The 14555-nt window shown below is 26.3% G+C and overlaps 1 protein-coding gene across 1 annotated transcript; it reads left to right on the top strand.

Annotated features, from left to right (window-relative positions):
• The first annotated feature begins 3769 nt into the window (after positions 1-3769).
• LOC136088145 (uncharacterized) lies at positions 3770-13251 on the top strand. The gene is made up of 9 exons (XM_065811808.1): positions 3770-3829; positions 4720-4792; positions 4883-4906; positions 5129-5155; positions 5241-5264; positions 5603-5626; positions 5895-6128; positions 7134-7182; positions 13063-13251. The coding sequence occupies exons 1-9, from the start codon at positions 3770-3772 to the stop codon at positions 13085-13087; spliced, it is 540 nt and encodes a 179-aa protein (XP_065667880.1). The 3' UTR covers positions 13088-13251.
• Positions 13252-14555: the final 1304 nt, after the last annotated feature.

Here is a 14555-nt window from a genome sequence, read left to right as displayed (position 1 = left end):
GCTAACCTTACTTGTTGTTGACTTGTACGTTGACTTGTACCTTACTTGTTGTTAACTTGCCGTTGACTTGTACAACGTTAACCTTACATGTCGTGCTTATCTGTAGTGAACTTGTTGCAGAATTCCTGAATTAATCCGACGCATCGGATTTTTAAATTGGCGCAAATTTCTATTAAATATTTACCGCAATTTGATAGTAAAATCATAACTTAAGGAAATTAAGTTTAAAATTTTTGATATTGCGCTCCTTTCAATATGCTGGAATATACAATTATTGAGCGGCTTTTTGTAAATTGCGCGGTAAAGGATGATTTGCGGCTAAACGACAAATTCAAAAAAGAGTTTAATAAATCAATCAACGAAAAGAGGTTGACCATCAAAAGAGTTTTTGCACCAAAAGATGATTAATAGCAAATGTATCATTTGATTCAAACACAGCAGGGGCAATTGCCCTCCCCCCCGGTTGCCAAAGGCCTGGAAGACGTCGTTTTCTCTTGCAACGTGGTTCGCTGAGTGCAATTCGTGTCGCCTCTTTGTAACGACACTAAGTAATTTGACAAAATTAAATTTGCGTTTATAAAATGCTGTTATTCGTGCCACTATCAATACTTTTTCGACGGTTTCCGTTTTTGAATCAAATGATACATTTGCTATTAATCGTCTTTTGGTGGGTATTAATCATCTTTTGGGAGGGGGCAGCAGGGGCAATTGCCCATGCTGCCCCACCGCCCGCCCTTATAATTTTTCAAATAAATAATTTTGAAAGAAGGACTAAAAAAAAAAAGTCCTTAAAACTATTTTGGGGCCCCTTAATCCAGCACTGACCCCTATTATAATTTTTGTTCCTGCGGGTCTGTCTTAGATAACAAACTTTTAGAAAGTTTTTATGAAAAAACTCATAAAGAAGCACCATGCAGATTTCCATCTTATTGAACAATTTTTCACCTTTAAATACATCCATTGAAGTTACTGAAACAAAGGCCAAAATTAAACTACAGGACATGCTGAATCACACACTCCACGCCGTTAATGCAAGTTCTCAAACTTTTTTGTCTTGTTTGTTCTTGGTAATAACAAACATATTTTGTTGTGTATTTTCTTTTTATTTTAGTATTTTTTTCTTGAAAAATCTTCGAATTTCAAAAAGTTTTATTTTTTAGTTTCAGATTATATACATATTTTTTTTTTATATTAATGATTTTAGATAGACAAATGTTACTATATACAAAAATAATAATCAAACGGGATATTCATCTACAACTTGGTTCCAAAAGAAAAAAATAAGAGTGATCTTTAAAACGTTACGCCCACATAAATTCTGACAAATAATCGGGAATCATTTCTCTATTTGTGGGCCCAAACATAGCTTTAAATTTAGCTTTGCTTCTTTGCCACATTTCCTCAACCCTGTTTGTTGTAACATTTGTTGCAGGATCAACAAAATATAAAGTATGGTTTACTGTACCATGTTGAAAACCTTCCGCTGCTAAACCTTAATATGCTGCCCACATATCGCTCCATATTTCAGTTCCAGGACGAATCCATTGTATAATGATGGGTAATATGGTTGCTGCATCGCGGTGCGCTACATGAATGAGTAACCCTTCTTTAGTTGCTATATCGTACGCACCAAAAATCCATTAATCTTCTACAATTCTACCTCGGTTGTATTTCCTTCTTGAAAAAAGTGATTCATCTATTTCCACTATTAAACCTGGCCCTCCAAATTGCACACGGTTGTTAAGGAAATAAGTAACGGCAATGTCTCTACAAAATTGATTCCAATCAACTACAGTTTTATTGCTACCAATTTCTAAATCCTTTTGTATGTCTTCTACTGAAAGGCCACAACTTTTTCCGGCGTTACGAGTCCAAATATAGGTAATATATTATTTGCCAAAGTTTCAGTTAAGATCTTTCAAAAAAACTTCCAACACGAATACTTATTTTCTTTTTGCATTGTTTTAGCATGCATCTCCAAATCTTTCCATCGACATTATGAATATTTTGTTCGATGTACTGGATGTTACATCGAGGACAGATCATATTTATAGCAAATAAACCAAACTCCCTGCACCACCGGATGCATATTTACATACTCCACAAGGCGATAGCACACATGCGCCCGCGCACGATTTTTCGTACTTTTTTATAAAGAAACATATTTTTAAGTTTTTGAAGAAGTACTTACTGTACCTATATATTGTTTTCTTTCTGACTATATTACTAAAACAAACAAAAAATTTGAAACTCATAATTAGAATATTTATTTTTCATTGAAAGCAATAAATCTTAATGAAATTGAAATTGAAATAAAAATAATGAAATTTGGCTTTAAATATATCCCAAGATAGAGCAAACGCCAAAAGTCATGGAGAAGGGCATTAATTACATTCAACTTTTCTTTTAAAACAAACCCTCACGATCTTTGTATAGTTGTGTACTTTAATTAAAAAAATGTTATTCTAATATACTTACGTGTTCTTTGATTACTATACATTTATAAAGCGACACTTCAAATGTAAACACAAAGGTAAATAAAGTATAGTATATAGTACGTAATTTAAAAATATGTTTCTTTATAAAAAAGTACGAAAAATCGTGCGCGGGCGCATGTGTGCTATCGCCTTGTGGAGTATGTAAATATGCCCACCGGATGCACTCGTTATTATTGTTTTTAAACCTGCGACGCGTTCTTTTTTTCCGTAAACGGTGGCTCCCAAATCAAACGGTGGCTCCCATTTTCGGTAAAAGTAACTTTGAAACTAAACTAACAACGCATGAAACAACATTGAAACTAAACGAACAACATCATGCGGTAATATTATAAATACCAGATTGGCTGAACATGCTTTCGCGGTGAGTTTAGAATTAAGAAAATGCATGAATTAGAAGGTTTAAATGTGTGAAATATATGTGAATAATATATTTATATATATATATATATATATATATATATAGATATATATATATATATATATATATATATATATATATATATATATATATATATATATATATATATATATATATATCTATATATATATATATATATATATATATATATCTATATATATATATATATATATATATATATATATATATATATATATATATCTATATATATATATATATATATATATATATATATATATATATATATATATATATATATATATATATATATATATATATATATATATATATATAAATATATATATATTTATATATATATATATATTTAAATATATATATATTAGGTACGTGTAAATCGCGATTTACGGAACCGATTTTTATGCTAAAATTTTGGTTCTCGTTTTTTTAACTCTTTTTTAGGCAGCGTGAGGCAGACGTAGTTTTGTGGAGTTTTTTTCTAGAAACATATATACACATAGATACTTTTTGGAAAGAAGAAAAGCTAATCTTGATTTTTTTAAGACTTTTATTACGGTTACTAAAGTTTTTTATGTGATATTTTGCTCTTGAATATTAGGTTGATGTTCTCTTATGAATTTGTGGTCGAAGAAATGTAGAGTCCGCTTTTTTTATTATTAAAATAGTTTATTTCATGCATTTTCTATGCACATGCCAAATTTCAGCGAAAAATAATTATAAGCAATTAGTTTAATTAGTGTTATACCAAGAGTACCACTTTTTTCAGGTAGCCTTAGGCAAACGGTTTTTTGAGGTGGTTTTCTTTAGAAACATACATAAACCTTGACAACTTTTGAAAAGAAGAAAGGTTTGGCTTAATTTTTATATAACTATTATGTATCGCTACCATACTTTTATATGGAGTATTTTGCTGAGAATTTTGCATGAAAATTTGGTTAATGTTGTCAAGTGGATTTGTAGTCGAAGAATTATAGAGTCCGCTTTTTTTATTGTTAAAATAGTTTGCTTCATGCATTTTCTATGAACATGCCAAATTTCAACGAAAAATAATTATAAGCAATTAGTCTAACTGGTGTTGGACTTTAGGTACCTTATTTCGGTTTTTCTGTTGTTGTTGTTTTTTTGGTAAGCGAAATCCGGGTGGGGCCGAAATCCAGATAAGGGGGCGATTCAAATAAAAATCTTATTTTGAATTATTTTGATTTATATTATTAGATTTAATTTAATATGGACAATATTAACAAAAATGTTCTTGCTGCACTAACAGATAGTAAGTTCAATTTTTTTTTATTCATAATAATAGTATTAATGAGTATTTTCAAATCCATAAATAATGATTAATGTTAAACCTTAATTAATTTTTATTTAACATATATTATATGTTAAATAAAAATTAATTAAGGTTTGATATAAAATATCAATTATCAAATATCAAATAAAATATCAATTATCAAATATAAAATATCAAATATCATTATATGATATAAAAAAAGATTAATGTTTCAGTAGCAAAAGTTTTAATATTTTAAAAACACTAACATTTAATATTTAAAAAACACTAAGAAGTTTTTTGTTAAGATTAAACTAATGAAGTATGTAATATACTTATTTATATGTGTTTTATTATAAAACATATCATTGTTATTGTCTTTTATAATGTATGGACTATATACTTCTTTATGATAAAATTTATCTGTGATAAAGTTTATCTGTGATGAGGTTTATCTGTGACTTCTTTATGATAAAGTTTATCAGATAAAGTTTATCTGTGTATTAGTGTTTAAATCATTATGCAAGCATGTCTAATATTTATTTTTTGTTTAGATCCTACCCATCTTTTTGCAGATTTGTACAATTTTTAATTTAATTTTAGTCGAATCTACACAGCCTACCACTGGTAAGATTGTATAATTTTGTATATGTTAATGACCAATTTCAAAGTCATTATTTGCAATATCTATTTTTTATTACAAATTTTGAATTTTAGTTACATCTTCGTCTTCACCAAATGGTAAGTTTAACCGATTATTACATTTTAATATGTGTGTACATATTTTTGAGGACTACAATATAAATTTTTTATTAAATTATTTTCAACCTTTACATTCTTTACAAGTTCCTTCTATATCTGCTATAAGTGGTATGTTTACAAATTTTTACTTTTAAATATGTTTATATATATATCTTGGCAATTAAAGTATTTATTTTTAATTACAACTTTGATAACCTTTAGTTACATCTTCAGCAGCTACAACGACTAGTAAGTTAATAAACTATTATTTGCAAACATGTACACACCTTTCTTATCAGTTGCAAATTTTTATAAAAACTTTTTTTATCTTTAGTTACATGTGCACAGTCTTCTGCTAGTAAATTTATGATTAAGAAATGTTTCTGAATGATTATTGAATTTATGTTTCTACTTATTTACAATATTTAATGCATAAGTATTGTATTATCCCTCAAAGTGCAGTAGAATGAAGTTATTACTATTATTAACATTTTTTAAGCTATCATTGATTAATACGTTGTTCATATTATTTATTCAGCCTATCACTTTCACAATTAATTTTTTTGTATTAAATTTTACATAATGCTATTAAGTACTAATCTACTACCATTTCTAAGTTTAAAAGATATTATTTGCAAACATGTACACTTTTCTTATCAATTGAAAATTTGTATAAAAACTTTTTTTTATCTTTAGTTACATGTGCACAACCTTCTGCTGGTAAATTTATGATTTAGAAATGTTTCTGAATGATTATTGAATTTATGTTTCTACTTATTTACCCTATTTAATGCATTAGTATTGTGTTATCCCTCAAAGTGCAGTAGAATGAAGTTATTACTATTATTAACATTTTTTTAAGCTATCATTGATTAATACGTTGTTCATATTATTTATTCAGCCTATCACTTTCACAATTAATTGTTTTTCTTTAAATTTTACATAATGCTATTAAGAACTAATCTATTTACAAATCATTGTCATTTAGAGCTAACGTATCAACAGTATCTATTATATAGGTCCCAGCATCCTGGACCTACTAGCAATAAGTCTTTCAAACGATGGGTCAACTTAGGAGGAAAGGACAATGAATCCTTTAAATGGCCCTATCATCCTCCTAACAAGAGTGCTGGGAACCACAGCAGAAGGGGATATGGTAGAGGTCGTGTCAGCAGAGGAAGCAGACAGAGAAGATGGAATGGTGGTAGCCTTGTGGTCCATGGTGATTATTACAATTATTAGACACCACCATTCCTTTTCTTTATAAAATACATATTTCATATCAGCAAGTTTGTTTTCCATTTTTTACCAAATTTTACAATTATTAGCATTTCGATTATTTTTTTTCAAATTTTTACGCAAAAAAATTTAAAAACAAATTGTAATAGGCCTAATAAAATACTTTTTAACATTTCAAAAGTTGTAGTATAAAAACTTGTAAATTTTAAACTATAGATAGATGTAGACTTTTCAATAGAATTAGGTTTTTTTAGGACTTCGTAGGCCACGTTAAATGCAATGTTAAATTTAATATGTATTATTTCAAATCTTGATAAATTTGAAGGGTATTTTGCATACTTATTTACTATTCTTGCTTTAGTTTATTTAAACTGTTTGTTTGACTTTATTAATAGTTATTTGATTTTAAATTAGTTTACCTTATGTTTATACAGTTATACAGTTATGTTTATACAGTTATGTTTATACAGTTATACAGTTCCTAAAAATTATATTTGCATTATTGAGGTTGAAATACTAGTTTCTTGTAACCGTTACTTGTTTATAGAAGGTATATATGAGATTTTTAAATTATTTGAGATTTTTTAGGTTTATATAATTTCATTATTTTTTTACATTGTTTATAATGTTATTAATTTTTAATAAATTGTTATATATTATTTGTTTATTATATATTTATTTGTTTGTTTAGGCAAATTTAGCTGAAACTATAATACAGCAATACAGCTTGCAAAAAGAGTACTGCAAGTACTCTTTTTGCAAGCTACAAAACTTGCTGTATAATATTTTTGATAGACAGCTCTGGCTTACCTTCACGTGGTGTCTATTGTTAAAAATGATTTATTTAGTTTCTATATTGGAATTTTAAATAATATCATTTACTAAAAGCCAAGACATAAATTTATTATATTTTGTACATTAAAAATTTATATTTTGTACTTTAAAAATATTATTTTTAAAATTAGTTTTATCTTTGGTTTATTTTTAGGGTGGATACTCCAACTTTCATCTTGTAATGTGGTAAAGATTATAATGTGGTAAAGATTTGTAAAGTTATGTCTCTCTTTTTAAATAAACACAATTTAAAAACATTTATAAAATTTTTATTGACATTTTTTTCAAGTTTGAATAAGAAGGGAGTGGTGGGGGGGGAGGGTGTTGGGCGTGGCACACATCCACCCTTTAATCTAAAATAGACCTCTAATATTTGAAAATGGAATGGAAGCAAATTAGAACAACTTTTTGTGTTTAAAGATAACATATTTTATCAGGAAAACACTCTTTCGTGTGAAAAACTTGTATTTTTTTAAAGGTATGATGGTGTTCCGGTACCCCCTCTGGCCCTCTAGACACCCTTTTTATCTAGAGAGTTATATGAAATTGTAGCCTACTCTTACATCTATCTTTTGATACCAAGATATAGGCTTTTGGATAAGATTTGACAAAGTTATAACAATTTAAGTGAAAAAAAAATTTTTGGAACCAGTTTCTTTAATAAATCCATATATCGAAAATTTGCTACTAAAAACGTCATAACTTTTGTTTAAATTGCTCGTTTTTAACAATTTTTTCACCTTTAAAATACTGTACTGAAGGGCTTTCTTATGATATATAACATTCTAGGATATGCTCAATCTAAAAAAATCAGTCCTCGTACCTAATATATATGTATGTATATATATATATATATTATATATATATATATAATATATATATACAAATATAATATATGCAAATTTGTATATATATATATAATATATATATACAAATATAATATATGCAAATTTTAATAAATATATTTCACATATTTATTACATATATATATATATATATATATATATATATATATATATATATATTATATATATATATATATATATATATATATATATATATATATATATATATATATATATATATGTAATAAATATGTGAAATATATTTATTAAAATTTGCATATATTATATTTGTATATATATATTACATATATATATACAAATTTGCATAATGCAAATTTGTATATATATATATATATTATATATATATATATATATACAAATTTGCATTATGCAAATTTTATATATTATATTTAATATATATATACAAATATAATATATGCAAATTTTAATAAATATATTTCACATATTTATTACATATATATATATATATATATATATATATATATATATATATATATATATATATATATATATATATATATATATATATAAATATATATATATATTATATATATATACATACATATATATATATATATATATATATATATATATATATATATATATATATATATATGTATATAATATGTATATATACTACATTATAGTTCATATCCAGGAATAAAACTGTTTTATCAGATAATTAGCATTTAAGAAAGAACTGTTGCAAACAAAATAAAAACATTGTATTTATTGATGATATGTAATTTGATTTTTGGACAGGAAAGATAAAAACAGATGCAATTTTTATTGCATCTGTTTTTATTGCATTTTAAGTCAAGTTAAAAAAAAAATAATAAAAGTTAAAGATGTAATGGATGGATCTTTGGGATTTTGATTTGGAGAAAAACCTTTAGAATCATCATCACTACATCTAGAAAGGTGGTGTAGTAGGTATTGAGATATTTAGGTGTTAAATGTGTATCTTATTGTAGCTATGTATGAAAATATCACAACAGCAATTAAAACAAAAGATGGAGAGTGAGAGCGATTTTATGAGCAATCAAAACACCAGAAAATGGTCATGTGTAGGAAAGAAGTTGGAGCAAACTATTGTTTGTACAGTTTGTAAACACTAGTTTCATAAAGAATGTAGTGGTATACAAGGTTTAATTAATATCATTTGTTTTGATTATACAATATTTTTTTTGGTAAAAACTGATAAGGTAAATTTTATTACAAATGGGTCAGCTGAACATAAGAAGCATTAAGGTTAAGAGGAGATATACCTAAGATATACCATTATTATCTGCACTTCTAATATCAAAAGTGTAAAAATAACAACTATATTTACATTTAAGAACTCTGTTTGATACGTGTTATTTTACAATTTATATATACAACTTATCGTAATCAACAAAATTCCCTTGGGATAATTATCTACAAAATAGTTTATGACATATTTACACTAACGAGTTATAAACGCTTTAAATTATAATAGCATATTCAAATAAGCGATTAACAAAAAGGTTCATCAATAAAGATTGAAGCAAAGATATACATCTGTTCAGAGTATTCTGATAGTTGGCAGTGAAACCTGGGCAATGAAGGTTTGTGATAAAATAGCATTTGCTGAAAAATAACATATATTACATTTATTGAAAAATAACATATCAGTGATGTATACAGACTAATTTTAAAATAGTATTTGGTTTGGGTTCTTAAAAATTTGGCCAACAAACAGGTTGAAGTTAACAATAAATATAATTCAAATATAACTTTATGATTCAACTATAACTTTATATAATATATATATATATATATATATATATATATATATATATATATATATATATATATATATATATATATATATATATATATATATATATATATATATATATAATATATATATATATATATATATATATATATTAGTAGAAAATCACTTAACAAAAATTTTTTCCATTTTACACTGTGTTTCATCAAAAAAGATTCATCAGAAATGAATTATCAAATAAATAAAACTTCAATTTATACCAAAAATTAAATTGCAGGAAGTTGCAAATGTCTTAACTACTGTAAATTTTCACACATTTGTGGAATTTGCTGACACTATTATAAAAAGAATTCTTTAGAAATGATTACTTATGCTATTTTTTTAAATGTTTTCTTAAAAAGGGTAGTTAATGTAAATATTAATTGAACTCATTTATTTTTATAGATTTTTAGGAGAAACTTATTTTCGTGCCTACATTTAGATGTACATTTAAACTTCCTGCAATTTAATTTTTGGTATAAATTGAAGTTTTATTTATTTGATCATTCATTTCTGATGAATCTTTGTTGATGAAACACAGTGTAAAATGTAAAAAATTTTTGTTAAGTGATTTTCTACTAATATATAATTGGTTTGTTCTTTTGAGAACATTGAGCACTCTATTGTGTAGAATACTTTTTAAAGCTGTTTAAATATATATATATATATATATATATATATATATATATATATATATATATATATATATATATATATATATATATATATATTATGTATTATATATAACATTCTCTATGGACTAGCACATAAAAATTTTTGTTTAATTACAAAACACTTTCTAAACACTTTACTATATTCGTCCATATCTTACCAAAGATGCTGCAAAAGTATTTGCCTGTGGCATTGTAAACTCTCAACTTTATTACTGCAACAGTCTATCTGAAAGTTCTCAAAAAAAATTTAAACAAACTATAACGTATGCAAAATAATTTAGCTTTATATTGTATGTCACTTTCCCTTCTATTTACAATCATGAAATGTAAATATATATATATTTATATATATATATATATATATTTATATATATATATATGTATATATATATATATATATATATTATATATATATATTATATAAATATATATATATATATATATATATATATATATTATATATATATATATATATATATATATATATATATATATATATATATATATATATATATATATATATATATATATATATATATATATATATATAGAGTGAGAGAGAGAAATACATTTTATTCACACTTATTGATGATAACTGATTCACTTTTTTTGTTTTTATAAAGTTTAATGTTAATAAAAAAAAAATTTTTTAAACTATTAAGCTCTTCCTCAAGCTTTTACTTTTCCCATGTAACTAACAACATTGTTTAAAATGGCTCAAAATTTACTGGTAAAAAAAATAAATTTTCTTTTTCTTTAAATTTCAGTCATCACTTTTTCAGTGTATGTATTGACTTTGGTTATCAGTTAATACCACAGGCGTAGGAAAAGAATTGCCAGCCTCCTTCATATTTAGTCAAAGACGGTTACATCTACCCCTCCCCCTCAAATCCCAAACTCTAGCAGTTTGATATGTTTGGTTTAGCCAACGTATCAAACTGCTATTTTATTCTAAAGCCACTGAGTAAAATTATAATGTATATTTTATTAAAAATGTATGTTCAGTTAAATATTTACAATGTACTAATACATTATATTACTAATATATCAGTTAATTATTTACAAATAAAGTAAAAAATATTGTTGAAATTGAAGGTATTACCTTTGGATTTTAAACCAGTAATTATTTTTAAAAATTAGATTGTAATGTTATTGTGTTTATTAGCAAAATAACTCAAAAAACAGTTTTAAATTAGGATATTATGGCTAGAAAGTCTCATTGCACCTCAGCTGAGCTATTAGTAATTCAACGAATTAAAAACAGTTGAAAGTCATATAGAGAGATTTCAAGAATAATTAAGCGTTCTGTTGGAATGGTTCAAAATGCTCTTAAAACACTAAAGTGTGTTGAATCTAGAGGTTGCAAAAAAGTATCAATACCAAAAGTGTGGATGTTTCTCATCATTTGGTATTGATCCTTTTTTTTTAAACAGACACGACAGCTGATATTTATACTACTATATTATAGATATTGTAGCACAATTGGCAGATTTAAATCCAATTGAAAATTTATGGAAAATTGTAAAAGACGAGGAAAAGCCTATGAACAAAAAGGATCTGTGGGAAGCTGTACAAGTATCATGGAACTCTATTTCTCCATTAACATGCAATAAATTGGTTAACAGCATGGCCAAAAGATTAGTCGATGTTAAAAATAATAAAGAACACGCAACCAAATATTAACTAGTTATCTTAGATGTTGTAATCGATAAAACTTTTGCAAAAAAGTTGTTAGTTACATGGGAAAAGTAAAAAGGAACTTGATATTTTTAAAAAAATGTAAGAATTAACATTAAACTTTATATAGACAAAAAAAGTAGTATCATGTATATATATATATATTTATATATATATATATATATATATATATATACATATATATATATATATATATATATATATATATATATATATATATAAATTTGTAAAAGACGAGGAAAATTGTAAATGACGAGGAAAATTGTAAAAGACGAGGAAAAAATTGTAAAAGACAAGAAAAATTATACATATATATATATATATATATATATATATATATATCTTCTATATATATAAAAGGCAATGTGTGTGTGTGTGTTTGTTTGTTTGTTCTCTATAGAAATCCAAACCGCCGGACCGATCTCGATGAAATTTGGCATGGGGGTAGTCCTCGAGGGGGAGAAGGTTCTTAGCTGGGTTTTGACCCCGATCCCCGGGGTCAAGGGGGCCCAAAAATGGGCCACCCTGACCCCGGGGTCAGGGGGGACCATTTTTTGGGCCGATTTTTTAGGCCCATTTTTGGGCCCATTTTTGTGTACAGATATCAGGTAAGCCAGTTTAAATATTGGCCCGGGCAACGCCGGGTAACTCCAGCTATATATATAAAGGGCAATGTGTGTGTTTGTTTGTCTTCTATATATATAAAGGGCAATGTGTGTGTGTGTGTGTTTGTTTGTTTGTTCTGTATAGAAATCCAAACCGCCCGACCGATCTCGATGAAATTTGGCATGGGGGTAGTCCTCGAGGAGGAGAAGGTTCTTAGCTGGGTTTTGACCCCGTATCCCAACCCCCGGGGTCAAGGGGGCCCAAAAATAGGCCCCCTGACCCCGGGATCAGAGGGGACCATTTTTTGGGCCCATTTTTGTGTACAGATATCAGGTAAGCCAGTTTAAATATTGGCCCGGGCAACGCCGGGTAACTCATGCTAGTATATATATATAATAAATAAATTTCTGATGATTAAGTAGATTTGTTTTCTTTTGTTAGTAGGGCTGACGAAACTTCAGGATGAAAACAAAAAATTATGACGATGGCGAAGTTATTTGACGACTAAATATGATTATCGTTTTTCATTTTCTTTGCGAAATTCTGTTTTATTTTTAATAGTTATGGGTCTGATGCCACAGCCTAAAAATGCAATTATTAGGCTGATTGTTGGCTATCTATTCACCTTATTTTAGAGCAACTGAGAAAGCATACATAAATCAAAGAAAATTAAATTAAATTTAATTAAATTTTTTTGTAGAAATTGTGGATCATTTAAAGGTGGTACTAGCCCGACAAATTTCAAAATTTTCAGATTTTTTTTTTTTCTAAATTTGAAAAATAGAATCATTGTAGATTTCAAAAATGTATAGTTTTACTATGTTTTTAAGTAATTTAGTGACAGAAAATGTTAATTTGGTAATATGATCTCAAAAAGAAGCCCTTAGCAACCGCATAGCAACAATAAACAATGCTTACTTTTGGGCTAACTTAAATTTCATCAAACAATTAATTTCTATTATTATTCTACATTTCATATATATCTCCTTTGCTTTATATCAACTTTGCAAATACGTTAATTCCATTAATAATATTAAATTGAATTGTATAGTGAGAAGGAAGTGATTTTATAACAGTATATCAATAACAGCTTGTTATGATTATTTTATTGAATTTATTGCATTTATTTTTCACATTTTACTGCTTTATTCTTAGATGGGAAATAAAAAAAATAGCAAAAGAATAAAAAGAAATTATTTTCATGGAAATCAACATAAAATGTCTGATCAACAAAACATTTCACCTGAAAGTGCTTCTTATTCAAATATGTTTAGTAGTACTAATAGTACAAGTGCTAAAAAGTTGAACAAAGCAGTTAATTGTATTGGCAGTTCAGCTAAAAACAAACAGACATCTAACGACCTTAATTTTTTTATATTTATACATTTTGGCATTATGAAAGATTTATTTGAGGAGTTCTCACGCTGTTCTGAGTGTAGCTCACCTGTTAAGCTTACACATAATAAAAATGAACACAAAGGGTTTTCAGTTAAATTATGTATAAAATGTAGTGTTTGTTCAGCATGCAGATTTTCTTTTACTTCTCCTCAATATATACCTTTACAAAAGAGTAAAACTGTAAAAAAAGCACATGAAATTAACTATCGCACAGTTATGGCTTTTCGCGAGATAGGCAAAGGTCATGCTGGAATTAAAACATTTACAACAATGATGAATATGCCATTTTCTATTGCATTTACTACTTATAAAAAAATTAATAAGACTCTTTATTGTGCATATGAAAAATCTGCTGAAAAAAGTACCCAAAAAGCTGCTCATGAAGTGCGTCAAATGATTAACATCAATGCGTGTAGCAATGATATTGTTGACTGTCATATTTCTATTGATGGAACATGGCAAAAAAGGGGTTATTCATCCCTGAATGGCGTGGTATCTGCAATTTCAAAGGATAATAAAAAGGTCTTAGACTATTA

The sequence above is a fragment of the Hydra vulgaris genome, chromosome 12 (genome assembly GCF_038396675.1).
Source record: "Hydra vulgaris chromosome 12, alternate assembly HydraT2T_AEP".
Taxonomy (NCBI): Eukaryota; Metazoa; Cnidaria; class Hydrozoa; order Anthoathecata; family Hydridae; genus Hydra; species Hydra vulgaris.
The sequence above is the reverse complement of the archived record's forward strand: the minus strand, read 5'-3'. Positions and strand labels throughout refer to the sequence as shown.

What these genes read in the sequence shown, in the direction of transcription:
- LOC136088145 (XM_065811808.1), top strand. Translation starts at nt 3,770, where the DNA reads ATGTATCGCTACCATACTTTTATATGGAGTATTTTGCTGAGAATTTTG. An exon ending in GAATTTTGCATGAAAATTTG is followed by an intron (nt 3,830 to 4,719) that starts GTTAATGTTGTC and finishes TTTTTTGTTTAG; the next exon opens with ATCCTACCCATCTTTTTGCA. An exon ending in ATCTACACAGCCTACCACTG is followed by an intron (nt 4,793 to 4,882) that starts GTAAGATTGTAT and finishes TTTGAATTTTAG; the next exon opens with TTACATCTTCGTCTTCACCA.